The following is a 21,422-nucleotide window of genomic DNA, read 5'->3' on the forward strand; positions in this document are numbered from 1 at the left end:
GCAGGATAAAGCAGGTTTTGGGGACTGCACTGCTTGTTCTCCAGACTCACCTTCTTGTCCCACCTGCCTGGCCTGTGTCCCCAGCCCGCGCCCCCCCCCCCCCCCCGCAGAGGGACAGGAACCTCCTCACAGCGGGAAGATGGACAGACTTCATTCTGGCTCCTCCTGTCCCCGCGAAGCTGGCCTCGTGGCCAGTGCCATTCCTCGTCTGCACAGAGGAGGTGCCAGGAGGGGCCGGGCTCCGGGGAGCTGCGAGGAGACGTGCGGATTCATTTTGAGGCCTCATAAGGCGGCTTCTGCACGCTGTCCTGCCGGCAGAAATCGGGCTGGCAGATGCCTGGTCATGCCGGCGGCCGCGGGTTAACACCTCGGATTCAGCTTATGTCGTTTGAGGAGGGCTGACGGCCTTCCCTGTGTTTGTCCCTGGTCGGTCTTTGGCCCTGAAGCATCCTGGACCGTCGGGGGCATGTGGGAGCCGGGGGCTGCGGGTGTGTGTAGATTTTCAAATGCGCCAGCCCTCTCTGCAGAGCCGCACGTTAAATATTTATCGGCAGCAATTTGTGCGTCTGCAGTTGATAAACGGACACTAGGAGGGGGCTGGGGGTGGGCAGGCGAGGAGAGGGCCAGGGAGGCCCCGAGGAAGCTTGGGCCTTTTGTCCTGCGTCTCTGGGGGGAGCAGGCCACAGGGTTGGCGTGTCACCTGTGTGATCCCTGCGACAGGAGGGCCGTGTTCTCGGCAGAGCGCTGCCTGGCTTTGGCTCACAGATATCAAAGGACAGCTCAGGGGAGGGGACGTGGTGTGGAGGAAGGAGCTTTGTGTCGATCCAGCGCAAGCTCTGAAGGCACCTCCTAGGTGCCAGTCCTGGCAGCTACCGCTCCTGCTCACCTGCTCAGCCTGGGGCTCCCGTGCAGCCAGCTGGACCTGGACGTGGACCAGGCCCCACGCCCAGAACCCGGGGCCTCTCTGGCCTGGCTACCCGGGCACAAGCCTGGGTCCCCCCCGGGACTGGCTTCCCCGTCAGGAAGGGGAGGACACGGCGCCCCAGCCGGCAGCTTCTTGGAGTGGAGCTGAAAATGACCTCCCCTTGTGAGCCACCCTGGGCCTGATGGGTGTGCCGCGTTTGCCTGGGTGCACGTGTGACCGTCCTCCGGCTGCCCCACCCTCTGCAGGCCCCTGAGCTCAGACCCCATCTGCTTCTGTCCACAGCACCTTCGGAGAGCTGAAGACGGTCCGCTTGCCCAAGAAGATGACCGGGACAGGCACGCACAGGGGCTTCGGCTTTGTGGACTTCCTTACAAAGCAGGATGCCAAGGTGAGAACCTGGGGAAGGCTCGAGGCCTCTTCAGTGCAGCGCATGCCACTCCCGAGCTTGTGTCCCTTTTCCTGACCGTGCTAATTCATGCTGCACTTCGGGAGGGAACGCTCTGGGTTTACGTCCGTGACATGGGACAGGGCTGCTCCCTTGCACCCATACAGGAGCCTAGGCTGCGGGTTTCCCAGGCCTCTGCACACCAGAGAGGGCTCTGCCGTCCAGCTCTCCCCAAGGCGGGCAATGTGCTGTGTGGAAAGGCGCTCAGAGGAGAGCAGAAGGTTCCAGGGGCGGCCCGTGGGGACACCTCTCCCCGTCACCTTCGCACCCCAGCCAGGCTGTGGCTGGTGCTGGTTGTACGTGGGAGGCAGCCCCGGTGGCCCCACATGCACACTGTGCGCGTCCCTGTGGCCGTCCCGCCAGGCTTGGTTGGCTGGTCAGAGGTTTGTGGTGCTGAGGACTCGACCCAGGGCCTCGCAAGGGCCAGCAGGGCTCTGCCACTGAGCCCAGCCCTGGCCTTTTGAAGTGGGGTCTCTGCTCCGAATTTGGGTACAACAAGTTGGCCCTGCTGTGGGTGCCGGGTTCTCACCTGCCACCAGCAGGCGTCCCCGCTGTGTCCTTGGTCACTGCACCCTCAGCCCCGAGCTCCAGAAGAAAGGTTCCTGCAGGGCCATGGCCGTGGACTTCCCTCTGGGAGCTCTGGCCTCAGCCCCCTCGAGGTGAAGGGAAGCCACAGGGAGGCCATGCTGGTGGCCCTGTGCCCTCTGCCCTGGCGGGGAGTCCTTCAGGAAAGCAGGAGCTTCTTGAATGCACCACGGTGTCACGAGGGTCCCAGTGAGGGGTCAGCTGGCACGGAGCCCAAGGTGCAGCTCCGGATCACCGCACAGCCCCTGTAGGCCCTGGGAATACCCCGGAGGGTCCTGCCAGCCTTTGTCCCCACGCCTTGCACCAGGTGCCTGGGCTGTGGCCACGCTCGTCTGGACGCCTGCTCCTCCCTCCTGGGCTGGCAGCCTTTCCGTGCCTCCCGTCAGGGTCTGAGGTACAGCCCTTTGGGCAGCAGGCCCGGGGCAGCAGGCCCAGGGCAGCACGGGAGGCGGCAGAGGGCAGTTATACGGCCCGGCGGGCTCACGGATGGCCGCGCCAACCCTGCCTGGGGGCCGTGGGTGGGTTTCCTCTGTGGAGCCCAGCGCTGGGCATAGGTGTGGCTCCACCGGCTGCTCGTACCGGGCAAGTGGGCCTGGGAAACACCCCAGCAGGCTGTGGCCAGCACGGGAGGTTGGCACACAAACCACGAGGCCAGACTGCCAGTCAGCATCCCAGTGCTGCATCGCCCGCCATGTGAACGTGGGCCAGCGGCCCGCTTTGCGCCTCCTTCCCCTGTGGCGTGGTGGCAGTTCCTTGCAGAGTGGCCTGGGGCCTGGGTGCCGGGTGTTCCGGGAACAGGCCAGCCCGGCCTCCTGTTGGCCGTGAGGGTGACGCAGGGGTGGCCACAATGGAGTGACCCAGGGAAAGGGCAGGGAGCAAGACGCCCCCTTCTAGCCTGAGCTTGGGTCACCGTGACACGGCACTCGGGTCTGGAGGTGGCGGCTGCTCCCCATTATCCCTTCCCTGCCTCCATTTCTGGCTCCTGGAAGAAGGAGGGAGGCCCCCCGGCCCTCGGGGGTGGCTCGTCCCACCCTCTCCTCCGCCAGGCAGCTGCTTCTGACCCCCATGGACCTGTAGCCCTTCCCTCCCTGCGCCGGCACAGGCCCTCACCGTCCCCACACCTAGTGAACCACTTCCAGAAAGTTCCAGCCATAGCTCTTAAGAGACAGCCGCTCTGTCTGCCTCGCGGGGACAGCCGCCTCGCTCCTCCGTCCTCGTGCTCTGGATGCTCCGAACACCAGGCCAGCTCACAGGCATGGGCCTGAGGAAGGGGAGTGGCTCTGAGCCCTCGGAGCCAGGTACCCTGTCACCTCCCGAGAGCAGCCTCCTGGCCCCGCCCCGGCCACACTGCCTGAGCTGCCCTCCCAGCAGAAGCCCTGGGGCCAGTCCTGCTGCAGAATCCCCGCCAGTGTGCAGGCCCTGACTGCATGCCCTCTGCAGCTGGCGCGGCTCGGGTGCCCTTCGTGAGGGGCAGCAGGTGGTCACTGGGCATCTGCCACTTCTTATGTCAAGAGGCTGGTCCCAAGTGATCCTCGGACAGGGGGAGAGGATCAGAGAAGAGGGAAGGGAAGGGCAAGCCAGGCCTTTCTTTCTTCCTCCATGACAGGCTGGGGGGACAAGGGCTTCTAAGAGGAATCCCAGTGGCCGTTAGTGACCATTCAGCCAATGGGGACCTGGATGGGAGCCCCAGTACAAGTGGGCACGTGGGCTGGAGCCGAGGCCATGGAGCTCTCAGGCTTGTCGGGGACCAGGGGTCAACTCCAGGTCAGCGCTCCCCCAGCAGCTGCCTGTCCACTCACCTGCCTCAGGCAAGTCCCACGGCGTCCCTTCCCCTCCACATCAGTCTCCACAGTGGCCCTGAGCAGGTGCTACCTTTGTCATCCTTAAACAAGGAAAGGACTCTGAGTCCTCTGTCCCTTCTCCAGAGACCCAGTCCCACTTCACACACGAGGGGACAGATCTGTTGGCCCCTCCCCCATCAGGCACGCCCCAGACTGGACAGAACCCTGGGGAGGGGCCCCCTGAAGGCTGCAGGGGCTGAGCTCAGAGCACCCAGGCAGCTGGGAAAGACAGGGACAGACAGGCACCTGTGGGTGCCACCTCGGCACGAGACGTGGCCCCTCACGCAGGGCGCCTGGGACCCCAGGGGCGTCTCTCAGCAGCTTCCTCCTCCCCCGGGTCCTGCCCCGACTCCTGGGAGTGCGAGCCAAGCTCAGCCGCCCCGTGGAGCCTGGGGGCCGATGGGCAGCCCAGCCCCAGCCCGCTGCTTAATGCCCTGCCACGGGCAGGCCCGGGCCATCCGCCCCTGTCACAGGCTTGGTGACCGGAGCCCTTCCCGCAGGAAGCGGATGGCGAGCTGGCAGATCCTCCCAGCCCAGGACATCTTAGGAGCCCTGATGTCCCCAGCAGTGAATGCCAGTCCCCCGACAACGCTGGTGTCAGCTAGACCTCCAGGTGTGAAGACCCAGCATTTTTAAAGATCCTCCCCACGTCATGCCAGGGAGCAGGACACAGGGGCCGAGGGGGCATCGCAGGATGCCCAGGACCCACCCGGACCTGAATGCAGGGGCCTCCCCAGGTCCTGGGCCACTGCTGCCCCCAGGCACGGGGAGGTCTCTGATGGAAAACACTGGCGGGCTTCCAGAGTCCTGCATTCAGCAGGACAGCACTGGATACCATAAGCATCCTGTTTTGATCCTGGCAGGACTCAGGACGGGGCAGGAGGCCTCTGCGCCTAGAGACACGGAGGCCCCGAGGCCTGCGTCCTGCTCACAGGCCCACAGCCAGGGCTCGCCAGCTGGGCACAGTGGTCCCTCCCGCCTCATCTGTGGGGTCCCCTAACCCAGTGCCATCTCTGTGCCACCTCTTAGGGACACCTTGACAGAGGCCAGAGGCTGTCCCTGGGAGCATCTCTAAGAACAGCCTCTCCAGTCCCCAGAGAAGGGGTGGCATTCCTCATGCCTCCCTGCAGAGGCTCAACCTCCCTGCCTCCCCCTGGCCAAGCCTGAGGCCAGCCCAGGAACCAACACACATGTACTAGGGCTCCCAGCCAGGTCCCCATTGGCTGAGTGGCCACCAATGGCCACTGGGATTCCTCTTAGAAGCCCCCATCCCCCAAGCGGTCATGGAGGAAGGAAGAAAGGGCCACGGGGAGGGAGGCCTGGGGAAGAGCTGCTCGAGGTTCCTCCTCCTCCCCGGCCGTGCCTTTGTACTTCTGCGGCTGCAGCTGTTTTTATTTGCCGCCGCTGCTGTTGTTTTAAAAGGTCTATTTTCACATGGAATGTTATCCAATTAGCAGAGCAATGTGTCGGCTTAAATAAACACGCGGGGGAGCCGAGCGCCATGGCGGCGGGCGCTGGCAGCCGCCTCCTCTCGCTGTGGAAGACGGTGCGGCCGACTGTGGGGTCCTCCAGCTGGCGGCTCCCGCGCTCTCACAAGCCGCCCCCCCCCCCCCAGCCAGGGGTGGGCACCTAGGGAGCCACAGGGCGCAGGCCCCACGCCTGCCTCCGTCCGAGGGAGCTTGGAGCAGGCTTCTCCCAGCCCTGGTCACCTTAGAGTCCACTGTGGGAGGGAGATGGTTTGGGAGCCACAGGCTGGGGACAGGCCTGTGGGTATTCCTTTCCACGGGCACTCCGCCACATGGTGTCATTTCTCAGAAGGGCCCATAGTCACTCTTTGTTGTGCACAGACCCCACAAACCGGGAGATATTTCTCCCTCCACGCAGACCAGGAGCGGTTGGCAGGGGTTGCAGGGTTGCTGAGAGGTGGCTCTCAGGACCTGGCGTGTGGGACACAGGGAATGGGTCTGTCCCGGAGCACCCACCGTACCCACTGTGGGGGGCGACATCACAATGTCCCCCAGAAGTCGGTGGCCCTGGGCTGATCCTTAGCCAGCTCAGGGGCAGGTCACTGCTGGCTGGGGGCATGTTGGCGTGGTCTGTGTTCCCTCGGGCTCTTCCAGGACAGCTCCCCAGGGAGCTGGAGGGGCCTGGAGGGCACCCTGGGCATCAGGACAGGATCCATGCCCGGCTCTGCCCAGGAGCCAGGCAGCCCTCGCAGCCACGTGGGACTGAAGTCCTGCCAAGGGCGTGCAGTGGGCTTTTGTTGCTGGGAGGAGGAGAGTGTCCCCAGGGAGGCTGTGGAAAGGTCAGACCCGCGGCGCTGGCAGCTTCCAGGGCCTCCTGCTCTTCAAGATGGCCGTAGTCCACCTGCACCGTCACCCCACACCACTGACGTCGTGGGGTTCAGACAAGGTGGTGGGAGACTTGGTTCCCCAGACCTGTGGGCCGTGCCCCACTCAGAGGAGAGCCAAGGCCAGGATTTCTGGGCAGCTGTGGTCAGTGTGCCCAGGGGCTGCCGTTTTCCCAGGGCTCAAGTTGCTGTCTGGAGAGGAGCCCCACCTGCCCTCCAGGAGCTCAGGCGCCCAGGGAGTCAAGGTCCAGGGTCAAGGTCAGAGCACGCAAGCACGCACATGGCTGCAGTTCAAAGGCAGACAGGTGTGTGGGCCCAATAGGGCTGAGGGACTCACCAGGGACCAGTGACAGTAGAGAACTGTCACCTCACTTAGGCAAAGGACGCTTGGAGGAAAGGTGAGGGCTGAGAGGGAAGGAGTGCCCACCTCGTCCCACCTCTGAGCTGGGCCCCCATCACTTCACCTGAGCAGAAACCCGCGTGTATGAGCCCTGCCATGGTGCCCAGGAGTCACCTCCTACGGGGGTGGGGGGGGTAGTTGGGAATGGCCAGCATCCGCTGTCAGAAAACCACAGGAAGGGGCTCCCAGGGACAGGGTGGCCCCCCCGTGGCCTTCTCTTTGCCGATGACTACAGACTCAGAGCTCCATCCTGGACCTTAGTCTTGCCCAGCAAGCCAGCGGGGGCTCGGTCTCTCGATCCTGCAGCATGGGTCACAGTCCCCGACCACAGTCGCGCATGTTGGGTGCAGTGCCAGACCAGGGCTATGTGTCCAGTCAGGGTCCCAGACTCGCTCCCCAGTCCTGACGTGCTCCTGGCCTGTCCCGTCTTGGCGGGCTGAGGGGCGAGGCTGCAAGGGAGCCGGCAAGAGACCCTCAGTGAGGAGAAGCCACGGTCTCTCTGGGTATTTATTTTCTGCGCACAGTGCACCACTGAGGTGGCAGGGACACAGCGCCTTCCCTGCAGGGGTCAAGGCCAGGCCCGGGAGCAGCTGCCGGGAGGAGGCCAGGTGTGCTGGGCGCTGGGCGGGCGTCTGCTGCAGCCCGTGGGAGAAGGGCAGGGCCTTCCAGGGCTTGAGCCAGGGGTGGGACGTGGAGCCACCGAAACCCAAGGAAGGAGGAAGCCGGCCTGTGTGGACCCTGCGTGGGCCCGGCCCCTTCATCCCTCCCTTCGCTGCGACAGAAGGACAGAGTCCTCTCTGAGCTGGGGGCCGAATGCTCGCAGTTCCTCGAAGCCAAGAGATCGTGACACTAGGAGAGCGTCAGCCCAGGGCGGGAGGTGGCCCAAGGGGTCCTCAGTGGGGTCCTCAGTGGAGCTGAGCCGCAGGAGCCCCGAGCCCTGCAAGGGACCAAGGCTGCTAGGCACAGGCCACCCTGAGCTGACCCTAGGAAGGTGGGGACGTGGCTGTGGCCCAGTGGGCTCAGCCTAGGAGGAAGCAGCTGGCAGACCTGGCCTGTCACAGGGGACCTGCACTCCCCCGCCCTGCCTGGCACCTTCCTGTGCCTCGGTGTCCCCTGGAGCCTGGGCCGTCTTCTTCCTCCGCACCCCCCCTCGCCCCCACAAGCTGCCACCCAACACGTTCTCATTACGCTTCTTCAATGAAGCCCAGTCACTCTGGATTATCCAAGGCCAGATTTAGCCTGGAATCAGTGTCCTCCCTGCTGCCTGCGACATTTTGAGGCCACCAGATTCCAGCCACCAAGGCCGTGGGCACCCGGGAACGCAGCCTGACTTCCCATTAACCTGCGGAGATGGAACTGGAGGGTGGTTCTGCTATTTTTGGAGAGCCACATGCTGTGTGGTAACTGTCACACAGAGCTGTGTGTCAACCTACCATTGCCCCTGTTCTGTGGTGGGAGTGAAAAGTCCAACGCACAACAACAGCGGCCTGCAGCAGGACCCTCCCCATTCACTGCTGCTGCCTTTCCTTTCCACGGGCAGAAGCTGAGGCTCAGAGACGTTAAGCAGTTTGCCCAACATCACACAGTGAACAGGGATTTGAACCCAGCTAGCCAGCCACAGAGCCCATCCCAGGCTGACCGTCACCCCTCCGTGAGCCTGAAAGCCTTTCAAAGAGAGGCCGTTATTAAGTGTCGGAGGAGCACAGAGGAGATGGAAAGGATCAGGGGCAACATCGGGGAGCCAGGAGATGGTTTAGGGACCCACACCAATTCTCCAGGCCCAGGAGTGAGAACTGTTTCCCAGGGTAAGGCGCGCACACGGGAGGCCACAGGAGGCAGAGGCTGGGCCGGTGGGGGCCGCCTCCCCGGCTTCCTCGCCTTCTTCCAGGTTGAGGCCGAGAATCCAGCAGATGCTGCTCTCGGCCGCCCCCACCCCCATATCCCGGACACGCTCCTCAGCGACGCTGGCACCAGGATGGCACTGCCGCCATGCCAGGCTCCCCACCAGCTCCTCTCCCCCCTCCAAGCCCCGCTCCCCCACCAGGCCGTTTCTCTTCCTCGCCAGCTGAGAGCGCGTGTGTTTAGAGCTCGGAATGGGCCATTTCGGCTCCGAGTCCAGATGCATTTTTATATCCGCCTGGAAAAAGCGCAGAGGCTCTGCTGGCTGCCAGGAGGGTTTTTAAAATTAAAGTTAAAAAAAAAGGGAAGACGCGGTTCCCCGCACCTGGCCCTCTTCAGAACCGTACCATCCCTCCGTTGGCCACTTGTGCTCAGGGCTATGTTCCACCCCTCCCGTCCCTCCCTCTCCCGGGTGGGCACTGGGTGTCCTGGGTGAGTTCTGCCCTCAGCCCCTTCACAGAGGTGACCAGGTGACCAGGGCGGGGCGAGGTCCGGTGGTGTCACCACTTGCTTCCTGGGACTGTGGGACGAGGTGCCTGCCCCAGGCAGCTCCAGCAACCTCAGGGCACCCTCTGTGGGCCCCAGAGGCTGTGCGTCCACAGTGGAGGTCAGCAGGGCCGGTCCTTGGAGGACCTCCAAGACAGCCACAGTGCCTGGCATCCTCGGCTTGTGGCCTCGTCACTCAGCCTGTCTCCATGCAGCGGACCCCTGGTGGCACGGCTCCTGCCAGATGAGCGCCCACCCTCCTCCACTGTCCCCTCACCCGGGCTGCCTCCTCCTAGTTCAGTCATCTGAGCCCTGGGGTGGCCCCGACACAGGTCAACTGTCCAGACTCCTCGTGGGTGAGAGCCAAGGCCTTCCCGGCTTCCAGGCATCTCGGCTCAGGGGAGCAGGAGGGACAGAACCCGCTCCTCGTCCAGTCCCAGGGCTGCTGTCCAGGACCCAGTGCAGAGCACAGGCCCCTCTCGCTCTCCAACCCTGTCGGGGACACCTGGGCCTGGGCCTCTTCAAACCCAGCACCTCCCTTATCTCTGCCGAGAAAAGGGTGAGGTGACATCAGGGGCACAGAGAACTGGCCCTGGGACCACCCCTGTGAGCCCCACCCTGTCCTGGGACTGTTCACATCACCTCTTCTGTCTCCCCCGAGCTCCGCACTGGCTCACACTGACGTTCCCATCCAGAGACAGGGATTCGATCGCCCGGATCATGAAGCTGTGGCTCACGCCTGCAGTCCCAGCAGCTCTGGAGGCTGAGGCAGGAGAATCACAAGTTCACAGCCAGCCTCACAATTTAGCGAGGCCCTGAGCAACTTAATGAGACCCTGTCTCACAATAAAAAGTCAACAGGCTCAGTGGTGAAGCACCCCTAGGTTCAGTTCCCAGGACCCAAAAAGCAGAAACCCTACAGGAAGCCTTCCTGACGCAATCCCGCACGTAAAGACAGGGAACTGGGCCGAGTGTGGAGGTCCGAACAGCAAGGAGGGAGAGGAGGAGCGTGTGCCAGGCCCCCAGCTGCAGGGCCAGGGCTGGACACGGGCAGCGGAAGGGCAGGGGACTCACAAGGAGTCAGCAGAAACCACAGGGGACTTACTGAAGAACAATGTGGAAGACAGGGCCACTGGGGCCAGCAAAGGAGAGTGGCACCAAGTGACACAGGGCTGCACAGTTGTCATGCGGGGGAAAGATGGAGCTGGGCTTCCTGTGGCTGATGGGTGGGGGGCGGGGGGCCTGCTAATGGAGCACCTTGTGCGTAGTGGGCGTAACACAGGAGTGAGGCCCTAGCCAGGCGGCCGGCCCACGCAGGCTGTGATGGTGCTCGGACCCTCGCGGCGTACCTGTAAACAACGACTCATGGACAGACCGGCCCCAAGCCCCGCATCATCAGGCCTCAGTCTCAAGCACTGCCTTGTCTCTTGTCCCCTTTCAGAGAGCCTTCAATGCCCTGTGTCACAGCACCCACTTGTACGGCCGAAGGCTAGTCCTGGAGTGGGCAGACTCCGAGGTGACCCTGCAGGCCCTGCGGCGGAAGACGGCCGAGCACTTCCACGGTAAGAGGGCGTGGGGACTGGGCCTCAACCGGGGCTTCCTGGAAGGCAGGAGGGGCTGGGCCCCAAGAGCACCACCAAGGCCCCCCGCACCCAGTGCCGGGCAGCACCCTCCTGTCCCCGTGGCAGGAGGCTGGCCCCTGGAGGCCTCCTTTCCCTCTCGGGTGCCTTTGCTTTGGGGCCAGGTGACAGAGGACAGGTGCCAGCTCTCTTTCCCCTCCTGGTCTGTTGGACGGGTCATCTGGCAGGGAGTGCAGACCCTCTCCCATCTGCCTGGGGAGCCAGGCTCCAGGATGGGGCCAGGACAGTCCCTCCTGTGGCCGACCATGGTGCTGAGGTGCCTGCAATCTTCCTCCTTGTCCTGGGGCACGTGCCTTCCTGTGTCTCTGCCTGTCGTTCAGGCCCATCCTGGGGGGCATCTGAGGGCCAAGGGGACCTGGAGCCAGGAGCAGTTGTTTGCTGCTGGCCAGGGAAGCTGGGGCTGGAGAGCAGGGCCTCTGACAGCCCGCTGGACCCCAGAACGTCCTCGGAACCCAGCGGCAGCCGGAGGCCTCGGGTGTGGCCCACCTGCCAGGCCTACAGAGGCCGCCCTGCCCACCCTGGCTGCCCTGCTCCGCTGCTCCCCCACTCTGTTTCCCAGACCCGGGCAGGGCCTGACTGTGCCGCTCTGTCCTCTGTACCATGATGTCTTGCCCCTTGGTCCCTCTTTATCCTGGACGCCTGCCCTCCCCGTCCCTCTTGTCTCTCGCCCTGTTGTGTTGGCCTCTGTGGTTCATTGTCCTCACGGAACCCACGCCGGCCACGTGGGGCTGTTGTGCCCATCTTTGTGGGTCTCGGGTTCCCCGCTGGGGACATTTGAGCCAGGGCGAATGTGAAACCAGAGACACAGAGGCCAGCAGATAACCTCGATCTCAGTAAGTCCCCAAGTCCTGACGTGCAGAAAAGGAACGCGTCCCTATCGACAGGCATTGACAGGCCCGAATGCACCCTCGGCAAATGTTTGTGTAAGGGACTGTCCCTCCCCTGCCCCCACTACTGCCCTGGTGGGAGAGAAGCCCGGTTAGTAAGCTGAGGTCCACGGATAGCCCCCTCCCCAGTGGGAGGCTCTGCCGGAAGCGCCCCTGGGATCAGCCCTGGGGGTGGCTTAGCCATAGGGGCCGGTCACAGCCCTGCCGTGAACCCTGCGGGATGCGGTCCCCGCCCTCCACGGCCTCTGAAGTGGGCGAGCTCAGCCCGTTTTGCAGATGGGAAAACTGGGGTCACCCACCCGCAAGGTGACTGTGACCCCTGGGACCTTCAGTTCCCCGCCCGACTCGGGCACTGGGGTCCCAGGCGCAGGCCACTGCCAGGCAGGGTGTGTGCTGTGTGGAGCCTGGCGACAGCCCTCCCCTCTCGGGGCCCCTGAGGCACCCGCGGCAGCTGGCCTGTCTGGACAGGGCCGCAGGCCTCTGCCCTCCCGGCAGGGCCATGTTCCCTCTGTGCCCTTTCCTGTGGGAAAAAATACCCAGCTCATTGTGTTAAAGTCACATTGTTCGGAGCCTGCAGGCTCTGGCAGGCTCTGGGCAGGCGGGATCCATGCCCAGTTCCCTCCCTGGCCCTGGCTTTGGCCTGAGGTCTGCCAGGAAGGTACTCAGAGCTCAGGGGGAGGCTGCCGAGCAGAGGCTAGACAGAGGACTCCCGTGGAGGGAGCGGAAGGCGGGTGCAGCACTGACACTGGGGCCGGCGAGCAGTCCTCGGGGATAGTGGGTGGCCAGAGCAGACGAGTGGGGTCCTCACTGCAGCCCATGCGGCCAGCCTGAGGCACCCGAGTCTGCCCTTCCCTGGGCTTCCGTTTCTCAGCCCAGCCGCTGACCTGGGTGGCGTTGTGGGGACAGAAAACCTGAGGGCCCGGAGCATGCAGCCCCCCCTGACCAGCCTCACTGGTCCCCGAGGAGCCCAGGTGAAGGCCGGCACCTGATTGGCAAGCTGTGTGATGCTCGTGGTCACTGCTGGGCAACTGGCCTGTCGGGCCTGACATGGGCCCGGGGGCTGGCTGTGTGCCTCCACGGGCATCAGCCCTCACGACCCTGGTGTTTCCCGTGTGAGGTGGGGAAGCCAAGGCACAGAGAGGGCAAGTCACTTTCTCAGGGCCCCCAGCAGCTGATGGCAGTCAGGATTCAAGCCTGGCTCTGAGCCACCTGCTAACTGAGCCTTGGTCGCGGGTCCTCATGCCTGTCCCCTGACCCAGCGTGCTCATCTTTGCTGTCTGTGTAAGGGCGTAGGTGGCCCTCGCCAGGGGCTTGGAGGGAAAGGTGAGGACGCTCAGCTGCGCTGCTCCCCTCATGGCCACTCCCGCTTTCCCCACCTCCCGCCCAGCCAGGCCGACTGTGGGCAGAGGGCGAGACGCGGGAGGAGTCCTGCGTCCTCGCCTGGAGGGCAGCGGGGTAGACAGCAGGGAGTGGTGCTCAGGCTGGCACTCCACCTGGCCACCTGCGTGGAGCCAGCAGCCGAGCCTGGTGCAGAGTAGGAGCTCCGTACGCAGCAGGACTGGTCAGGTGGAGTGGCCGCTGTCCTGCCTCATCATCAGCTTGGGGGAGACCCAGAGCTCAGACCAGGCTGCCTTGGGTGACAAGGGGGGCCAGTTTCCACCCGACCCGCCCTTCCAGGGACACCCCGCCTCACCACCGTCCCTGTCCCTCTTCCCTCCCCGACCTCTCACCCACTGGGTGAAGTGCGGCTCTTCAGACCTCAGGGGTGGGGGCGGGGGTGGGGGCAGGGAGGCAGTCAGAGGAGAGCCCGCCGCTGCTGTGTCCTTTTCTTCCCAAGTGTGTCCCAAGCCAGCAGGGTCGCGGCATCGAGAAGCTTCCAGGGCCTCCCTCTGCAGGCCGTGGTACCTGTAAGATAACATAATGGTGGGGGACACCCCAGCTGGGGAGGCAAACAGGCTTTTATTTGGCCGGGAGTGAGGCTGGGCCTCCGAGTTGTCTTACTCCAACTGGGGAGACCGATGGGCTGCGGTCAGCACTGTGCCTTTCCCCTCCGGAGCCAGGAGCGCATACATGACCCACGTGGCAAGTGGCCAGTGCCTCCCCGCCCGCCCGAGCAGGCTGGGCCAGCCAGGCTGGAGACCCAGCGCTTCCCTGGGGCACTGGGGAGGCTGTCCTGGCCAGGCCTTGGCCTCCAGCACAGAGCCAGGGAGGGGACTCCCACACCAGCCTCATCGTCCCCCAGCGTCCCAGTCTGCCCTCCCTCTGGGGTCGAGGCCCTGTCTGTGGGCCCTGTGTCCAGCACAGCTCCCATGCTGCAGGGCTGCTGGCGTGGGGTGGATGGGCACCAGGCCAGCGCGGGGCAACCAAGTCCAGCACTGGCATGTGCTGGCACCACCCAGTGATGCCCCCCTCGTGCCAGGGGCACCCAGCCCGGGCTCCCTCGGCCTCGCAGCTGGCACTGGAGCCGTTTGGGCTGAAGCCAGGTGCTCCTGCCTGTGCCTTGAAGCTGCACCGACCTGAACAGAGGTGGCCACCGGACGTTCTGTTTCCGTTCGCTCTCGTCCTGGGGATTGAACCCGGAGCTCTCTGTACCACTCGGCTGCGTCCCCAGCGCTTCCCATTGCTCTCTGGAGATGGGGTCTCTCAGCCTCTTGTCCAGGCTGGTCTCGACCTTACAGTCCTGCCTCCGCCTCCCAAGGCACTGGGATTACTGGCATGTACGTGTGACTTCTTAGTAGAGGCCTTTGTCAAGGACCTACTATGTGCAGAGAGGAACCCACAGCGGTTTTACATTCTGCATCTCAGATGTGAGCCTCACAACTCCCTAGAGAGAGGTGCTGTTCCAGTTTTACATAGGTGCAAACTGAGGCCCAGAGAGGTCTCCCGGCTTGCTTGAGGGCACACAGCTCTGGACCCAGTGGAGCAGATAACCCTTCTCAGCATGCCTTAAATTCCAAGTGCCCTGCTCTGGCAAACCCGGGCTCCCAGTCCAGTAGGGAAGCAGTTGAGAGTTTGGCTCCCCTTCCAATAAAGTTTTATTGGAAGGCAGCCCTGCACATCAGTGCTCTCAACTGCAGGGGCAGTGAGCAGTTGTGGCAGAGACCTGTTGCCCACGAAGCCTCGGGTCCTCGCTGCCTGGCCCCTCACTGGAAGTTTGCAGCCCCGAGGCTTTGTGAGCTGGCTGCCCTTGCTTTATCCAAAGGCCCCTGGTGGCCAATTCCTCCTAAAATGACCGTCCTTCCTCCGCATGTAATTCTGGAGCTTCCTACCTGCCTGCCCTGCCCTGCCCAGCCCCAGGCCCCTGGCTCTGCTTCTCACTCTACCCACCTGGTTGTCCCGGTACTTGTGGGCACAGAGCTGACCCTGGAGCAGGACAGAGAGATGTGATTACCATAGTGACCAAGTCGTGTGCGGGGACAGGGATCTGGCATGATTCACTCTGTTCCCTGGGGGGCTTACAGAAACCTTCCAGGGAGGCGCCATTTCTCTGATTGGAAGGGACCAGGCAGCAGAGATCTGGGGGCAAGAAGCATGCCAGGCAGAGGGAACCACAGATGCAAAGGCCCTGAGGCAGGAGCCTGTTCAGAGCAGGCCTTAGTAGCTGGAGAGCAGGCCCAGCGTGGGAAGTGGTAGGAACGGCCTGGCTTTCACTCAGGGTGCAGTGGGAAAGTCTGAGAAGGGAGGCGCGTATCAGGGCCAGGCTCACACGGTCAGACCTCCTCCTCGCTGTGTGGGGTGGTGTTAGAGAGGCACAGGGTGCAGGTCGGAGTGAGGACAGTAACCAGAGCAGGGCCGGGGGTCAGGAGAAGCAGGTGGACTGTGCGTTTCTGGAGAAGGTAGCATCGCCGACAGGCTCCTAGGGCAAGAGGGAGAGCAAAGGACATGCCCAGGTCTTGGCTCCGAGTCCCCCAGCACCATGGGCCCACGAGAGGAGCCCCTGGGAAGCTGGGAAGAACAGGTGTGTGGTGGGTTTCTGAGCCAGCTGGGTTCCAGGCACCTGTTTGGCCACCTTGGGTATCACCAGAGACGTGCGAGTCAGAGCTCACAGGAAGTCGGGGCTGAGGGATGAATGTGGAGCCGACAGCATGGAGGGGACATGTGGAGCCCCAGCAGCTCCCGCACGCCCTCCCAGAACCAGTCACCCACAGGACAGCACGCTTTCAGAAGGCTAGGACCAAGAAAGCCTGGTGTCCTCACGCCAGCCCTCGCAGATAAGCCTCCTTGATCTTGACCATGGAGACATAATCATCAGGCTTTAAAATCATGGTCAGGAAATTTCTAGCAAGTATGTGAAGTCACAGAATTTATTATTCAAAAGATCCCTGTGTCGTGGCTCACCCAGCCACCTGGGGACAGGCTTCCTGAGAGCCGCCGCTTTCAGGCCTTGGCGCGGCCCCGCAGGAGGAGGGCAGAGGGGACCCTCCCAGGCAAGGAGGGCGAGACCAGCAGGAGACCTGGGCTGTCCCCACTCCTGTGGCCACCGCGGCCGCTGGAGGCAGAATCAGGAAAATCAGAGAGGAATTGTTTGGGTCGAGGCAGCGCCTAGGCAGGGTGTCTGGCTGGCCGTGGGGACTCTGGGGGCCCAGAGGCCAGCTGGAGCAGGTGCGCACAGCCACCCACCCCCAGCCCTGAGCCTCGCTGGGTGGTGTTTGGGAAATATTTCCAGGCGCTTCTGCAGTATCCTGGGCACGCTCCGCCCTCCCCCGGGAGCTCCTGTCCGTGCAGCGAGGTGCCTGCTCCCAATCCAGCTAAATTGTTATTGACTTGTGTTCTCTGCGCTCCGCAAACATTTCACTCAGCCGTCGCCGGCGAGGCCAGGGTCCCTGCTAGGGCTAACGGGGAAGCCAGCTGTGCCGGGCCATCTCTTCTGCTCCTCCTCATCGATCACAGAATTAAACTGACAGGAGGACTGCGGGCGGCCGGGAGGGGCAGGGGACCAGCCGGGATTGGACGGGGGTTTGGGAGCCTGGGGACCAGAACGCTGGAAACGGGGTGGGAAGGAGGTTTGGCCACTGGGGGGTGGGGGACAGGGATCTGGACTGCAAGCTGGCCAGGCCAAGAGGGACAAAACCACGGAAAACGGGTTTTATGACTACGTAGTGACCTTCCGGGTCAGGAGCTGCCGGATGGTCCCAGCCGAGGGCCCCCACAAATCTGAATCTCACCTACAGGTAGAAAAGCCAGAAAGACTTTGAATTAATGACCAGTATTTTACTCTTGAGAGATTTGGCCTGAAAACCAAGATTCTGGCCTGTATTGGAAAATTGAGTCTGGCCACCTGGTCCCCCATAGGGCACTCGGCCTGCAGAGGGGCCCCCCATTGGTGGAAAGTGTGAGCCTCCCCTTGGCCTCAGTCCTCAGTACTCCCTGTAGCCGCCCCGGGCTGTCTGACTCCACCGCCCCACCACCTGGCCCCCAGGGAGATCTGCCATCTCCTGCTCCCACCCAGGGCCTGCAGGGGCAGCGGACGTTGACCCAGGCTGATGAGCCCTGAGCCCTGAAGGACCCCAAGGCCTGAGCAGGTGGCGGGTGCCCTCCAGCCTCTCCTGGCCCACCTTCCTTGCCCCCTGCACAAGCGCCCGTCACGGGGAAGCTCCCAGCCCTGTCGCTGTTGCGAATGCCCAGGGGACCAAGCCCAAAGGCCCCAGGCTTGGCCCGCGCCCCCTGCCCTGCCTCGGGATAAGCTCTTGGTGATCCAGGCTGGGCGCCTCCACCCACCTTTGAGCACCGGTCTCTTGGTGGCCAGTCCAGCGTCCCAAACCCCTGCTTCCCAGGATGTCCCAAGCAAGCTCACCAGGCCATGCTGGGCCGAGGAGCCAGAGCCCCTCACACCCAGGTAGCAATGGCCGTGCTTGTGGCCTCGTGACCCCCGTTGCCCACCCCCAGGATCAGGACGCAGGCAGCCTGGCTCCCCACTGACTCCACCCCGTGGGGGTGCAGACTGCCACAGGGCACATCCTTGGGCTTGGTGGGGGAGAAGGGCCTGCAGTCACATGACTTCCCCAGAGCCTAGAGCACTGCCTCCTTATCTGAAAAGTGGTCACCAGCTCATGGGATTTCTACGGGAAAGTCACACAGAGACCGCGGGTACCTGGGGGGCTTGGTCCTGTTCTGCACCCTGCAGCCTTAATTTGGGCAGCTGGGTCCCTTGCTGGGTGCTGCATAACCCCTAAGTGGCCTTGCGGGTCCCCTTGGTTTTACATTTAACATTTCCTCAGCACCTCCTGGAGCTGCCCTGGCCTCAGGGCCTTTCCATCTGTCATTGAGTCCTTTGTAGGAAGTATTGTTACGGGTCCATCACTGCAGGAGTCATCCAGGTGGGGCAGAAAAGATAGGGACCACTAGGGGGCAGAGCTCAGCTGCCCTGCGCCAGCTCCCTGAGACCCTGCATGGCCCCAGGCCAGTGGTTCCACTTGCTCCCTGCCCTGTCCCCAGCATGAGCCTGGTACTCAGCAAGTGCTCAATAATAAATGCCTGCCGTGGCCAACTAAAGGGGGCCCGGGAGACCAGCAGAGCAGGTGCTGTCCCCTGAACAGACAGGAACTTGCTCCTGCTCCAGGCCCCTGGAGGACCCACCTAGGGGGGCTGCAGGGTTGAACCAGAGAGGGACCCGGCAGAGCACCGCACTGAGGGGTGGCCAGCCAGCCTCCTGACCAGACAGCATGGGTGCCTGGCCCACAGCACCACACCTCGTGTCCCCGTGCCCAGTTTCCCCAGGGGCGGGGATTGCAGGCTGCCGATGGCCCCCATAGTCAGGATGGCAGGCCCCTGAGTCTGAGGACTGGGGTGCATGTCCCAGCCTGAAGTCTGGCCCCGCCACCTCCCCTACCTCACCCCTTGGGGCTGGTATAGCAGAGGAACCCTGCTGGACCAGGGCTGCGGGGGAAAGGAGCTGACGCACAGAGGGGGACTGTCCCTGCCACTACTGCCGGGCTCAGGCCGAGAGAACAGAAGACACTGGGGAGGCGAAGTCGGTGCCCACTGCTGCAGCTCTGGGACCCCTGGCCCGGCCTGGCCAGGAGAGCAGGCCCAGGCACCCTCGGCCCCCAGCAGCCACGAGCGTGGGCAGCAGCCGCAGCCTGTGTCATCACCTTCCATTTCCTGGTGCCCGTTACCTGCCCACGGATCCAATCTCAGAGGCCATTGTGCACCTCGGAGGCTGGCGATCAGCGGGGCCCTGGCCTTGAGCAGCGGCAGGTAGGGGGAGGAGGCCGCCAGCCCCGCATCCTGTCCCCTGTCCCTCTTGGCCAACAGTGACGGTGCAGCCGCTGGGCCCTCCTCCGCCTCCCCGTGGGCAGCTCAGCGTGTCCCCACCCTGAGCCCACTTGCTCACCCCAGGGAACTCGGGAGCCCACCCAGTGCCAGGCGCTGGCTGGGGACACAGAGGTGCACAGGACAAAGGAGGCTGTCGCATTGGTGGGCGGGCTGGGCAGGGTGGGCAGGGAGCTGGACGAGGGCTCCAGGTGGGCACCTGCCGCAGCCTGCACCAGCTCAGGCGATGCCCAGAGGACGTGGGGTCTCTTAGGTCACAGATGTCTGGGGCACATGTTCAGAGGGGTCCCAGGAGGTTGGGGTTCCCAGAGAGAAGGTGACAGGGGCTTAAGTGTGGAGAGGACAGGAAGGGCCATGTCCCCTTTAGTGACGGACAGTAAGACGGGGGAGGTGGCTCAGTCAGTCCCCCTGGGCCCCCAGAAGGGCACCGAGACGTTCCACCCTGGGCCAAGCACTGTGACACCACCCTTGGGGAGTCCCCAGGCCAGTATGGAAGGAGGCCAGGGCTCTGGGGGGACGAGGCACCTGCAGACTCAGGAGGAGGAGGAGGAGGAGGAGGAGTGGGAGCACATGAGGTTCTTCAGGCTGCCTCTGTACAAAGAAAGCCTTAAATTGAGTGAGGCTGCCCACTAATGAGTGGTTAGACTAGCAGAAGGACTAACAGAGCAGGCAGCCCAGAGCCCAGCTTCCCTGCCCCGTTTCCTAACTGGAGGGCCAGGGAACCAGCACCCCTGCTCCGACTGCTGTGGTCTCCTGGCTCTTCTCTGGCCAGAACCAGAGTCGTGAGAAGCAGAGAGGACGTGACTTAAGTGTGACTCGAGGTCAGGTCCATGCTCTGCCACTTCCTAGTTGGACAGACTTAGATATCCCGTCTGGTTCACTCCCCCCCCAGCACACCTACTGTGGGACGTTGAGAGGAGCAGGGCCGTGGCACGCAGTAGGTGCTCTGTCAGGGGGAGCCTGCATCAAAGCCCAAGCCAGGTGTCCCCCTTCTCCAGAGCCGCTCCTCATTGTCACTCTGCACTGCCCTTGGGGTCCCTGGGTTCTACAGCTGTGCACCCAGCTTTATTGAGCTCCTACTGTGTGCCAGCCACTTCCTACGCCATTGGCATCTGGCCTCCAGTCAGAGGAGTGGCTTCTGCTCGTCTCCTCAGCCCTGGCGCGTGCTTGGCTGGCCTGGGACCTGCTGGGAGAGGAGGAGGCCCACGGGGTGGGGAGTGGGGAGGCAGTGGAGGCTGAGGAGGCCGGGGCCAGAGACCGCCTGCCCTTCCCTCTCCTCATGCCGCCTTCCCTCTCCCCTCCTTCCTTCCCCATGTCCCCTCCCTCGCCTCCCCTGCTCCTCCCTGCACATGTCCCCTCTGTCTCTGTCCTCCTGGACCTGCGTCTCCCCGCCCCCGCGTCCTCCTCTCGCGCCATCTGGGCTCCCACAGAGCCCCCGAAGAAGAAGCGGTCTGTGGTGTTGGACGGGATCCTGGAGCAGCTGGAGGACAGTGACCGTGACAGCGAGGAGCAGACACTTCAGCTGTGAGCTGGCACAGAGGTAGGTGGTCAGGGGCCGGGCTGGGACAGCGCCCCCACCCCTGTGTGCCCCACCTCACAGGTCCAGGGTGGAGGGGGATAAAGCCTCGGGCCAGGGCCTGATGCCCACACCTGGGCATCCTGGTGGCAGGTGCCTCGCGGGTGACACTGAGCCCACAGCTACACTGTGCCCCGGGAGCAGAGGCGGGAGCAGCCATGCAGGGGTCACAGCCACACAAAGCCAGGACCCTGCATCCCCAGCTCAGTTGGGAGGACCCCTCCTAGTTCCCTCGCCCCCCTGACCCCGATGCCACCTCGTTCCCTGGTGGCGGCCCATGAAAGGGTCAGCCACGGGCTGAACAGGTAGGAACCTCTGTCCTTCCTCCCGCCAGGGCTGCCGTGCGAGAATCCCCACCTGTGTCTGTCCAGTGAGCAGTTAGAATAGCAGAAGGACTAACAGAGCAGGCAGCCCAGAGATGTCCGCATCAGTGGAACCAGGAACCCCAGATTCTTCCAGGGACACCCCCGAGCAGCTACTGAGGCCTCGGGCTCCAAGCCGAGCCTGTCACCAGCGCCAGCAGCGTCCACTCCCAAGCAGGGCTGTGGACACATCACAAACCTCACTCCTGGCCAGAAGCGACCCCAGGCTTTGCCCAGAGCCGGGCACCTGCGTGTAGCACGTCCACTCCTGCTGCAGCCTGAGGGGAGCTCCCGTGGCAGGGCAGCACCAGCATCGGCCAGCGGGCGAGACGCTGCCCAGCAGAGACGGCCAGGCCGCAGCCTGCACCTGAGTCCCAGCAGCCACCCCGGCCCGCGACCACAGGCCCGGGCACCCTGGAGCCGCGGTCGTTGCTCTGTCATTGGGGTTGACCACGGTCAGCGAGCCGAGGAGTAAAGCTCAGGACGTTCCCGCGCTTCTGTCTGCTTCCTAATCAGGGCCGCTGGGTGGGGACCCCGATGAGCCCAGGGCCCCTCGGGCTCTCATCAGCTTGCTCTGTACATTTGTGGGGACGAGGTTCCTGTCCTTGTCCAGTGTCTAAGGTGGCCTGGGTCCCGAGGAGGGCTCCCCAGCACTCAGCTCCCTTCCCGGGCGTGGGCTCCGCTCAGCGGTCTGGCTCGGCCCTGGGCGCAGGTTGGACACTGAACCCAGGGCAGCTCCTGCCCAGCGCCACCGC

At 63.9% G+C, this 21,422-nt stretch overlaps 1 protein-coding gene across 3 annotated transcripts in view; it reads left to right on the forward strand.

The window, feature by feature from the left end:
* Window positions 1-21,161, forward strand: part of LOC114081778 (probable RNA-binding protein 19) — a 95,049-nt gene extending 73,888 nt beyond the window's left edge. For all 3 annotated transcript variants that reach the window (XM_071616988.1, XM_071616990.1, XM_071616991.1), the window contains exons 22-25: window positions 1,208-1,313; window positions 10,372-10,492; window positions 20,160-20,269; window positions 20,640-21,161. In XM_071616988.1, coding sequence (XP_071473089.1) covers window positions 1,208-1,313; window positions 10,372-10,492; window positions 20,160-20,257 — 325 coding nt within the window. In that variant the 3' untranslated portion in view covers window positions 20,258-20,269; window positions 20,640-21,161. The remainder of the gene's footprint in view (window positions 1-1,207; window positions 1,314-10,371; window positions 10,493-20,159; window positions 20,270-20,639) is intronic.
* The last annotated feature ends 261 nt before the right edge of the window (window positions 21,162-21,422 follow it).

This window comes from Marmota flaviventris, chromosome 1, assembly GCF_047511675.1.
Source record: "Marmota flaviventris isolate mMarFla1 chromosome 1, mMarFla1.hap1, whole genome shotgun sequence".
NCBI classification, from domain to species: domain Eukaryota; kingdom Metazoa; phylum Chordata; class Mammalia; order Rodentia; family Sciuridae; genus Marmota; species Marmota flaviventris.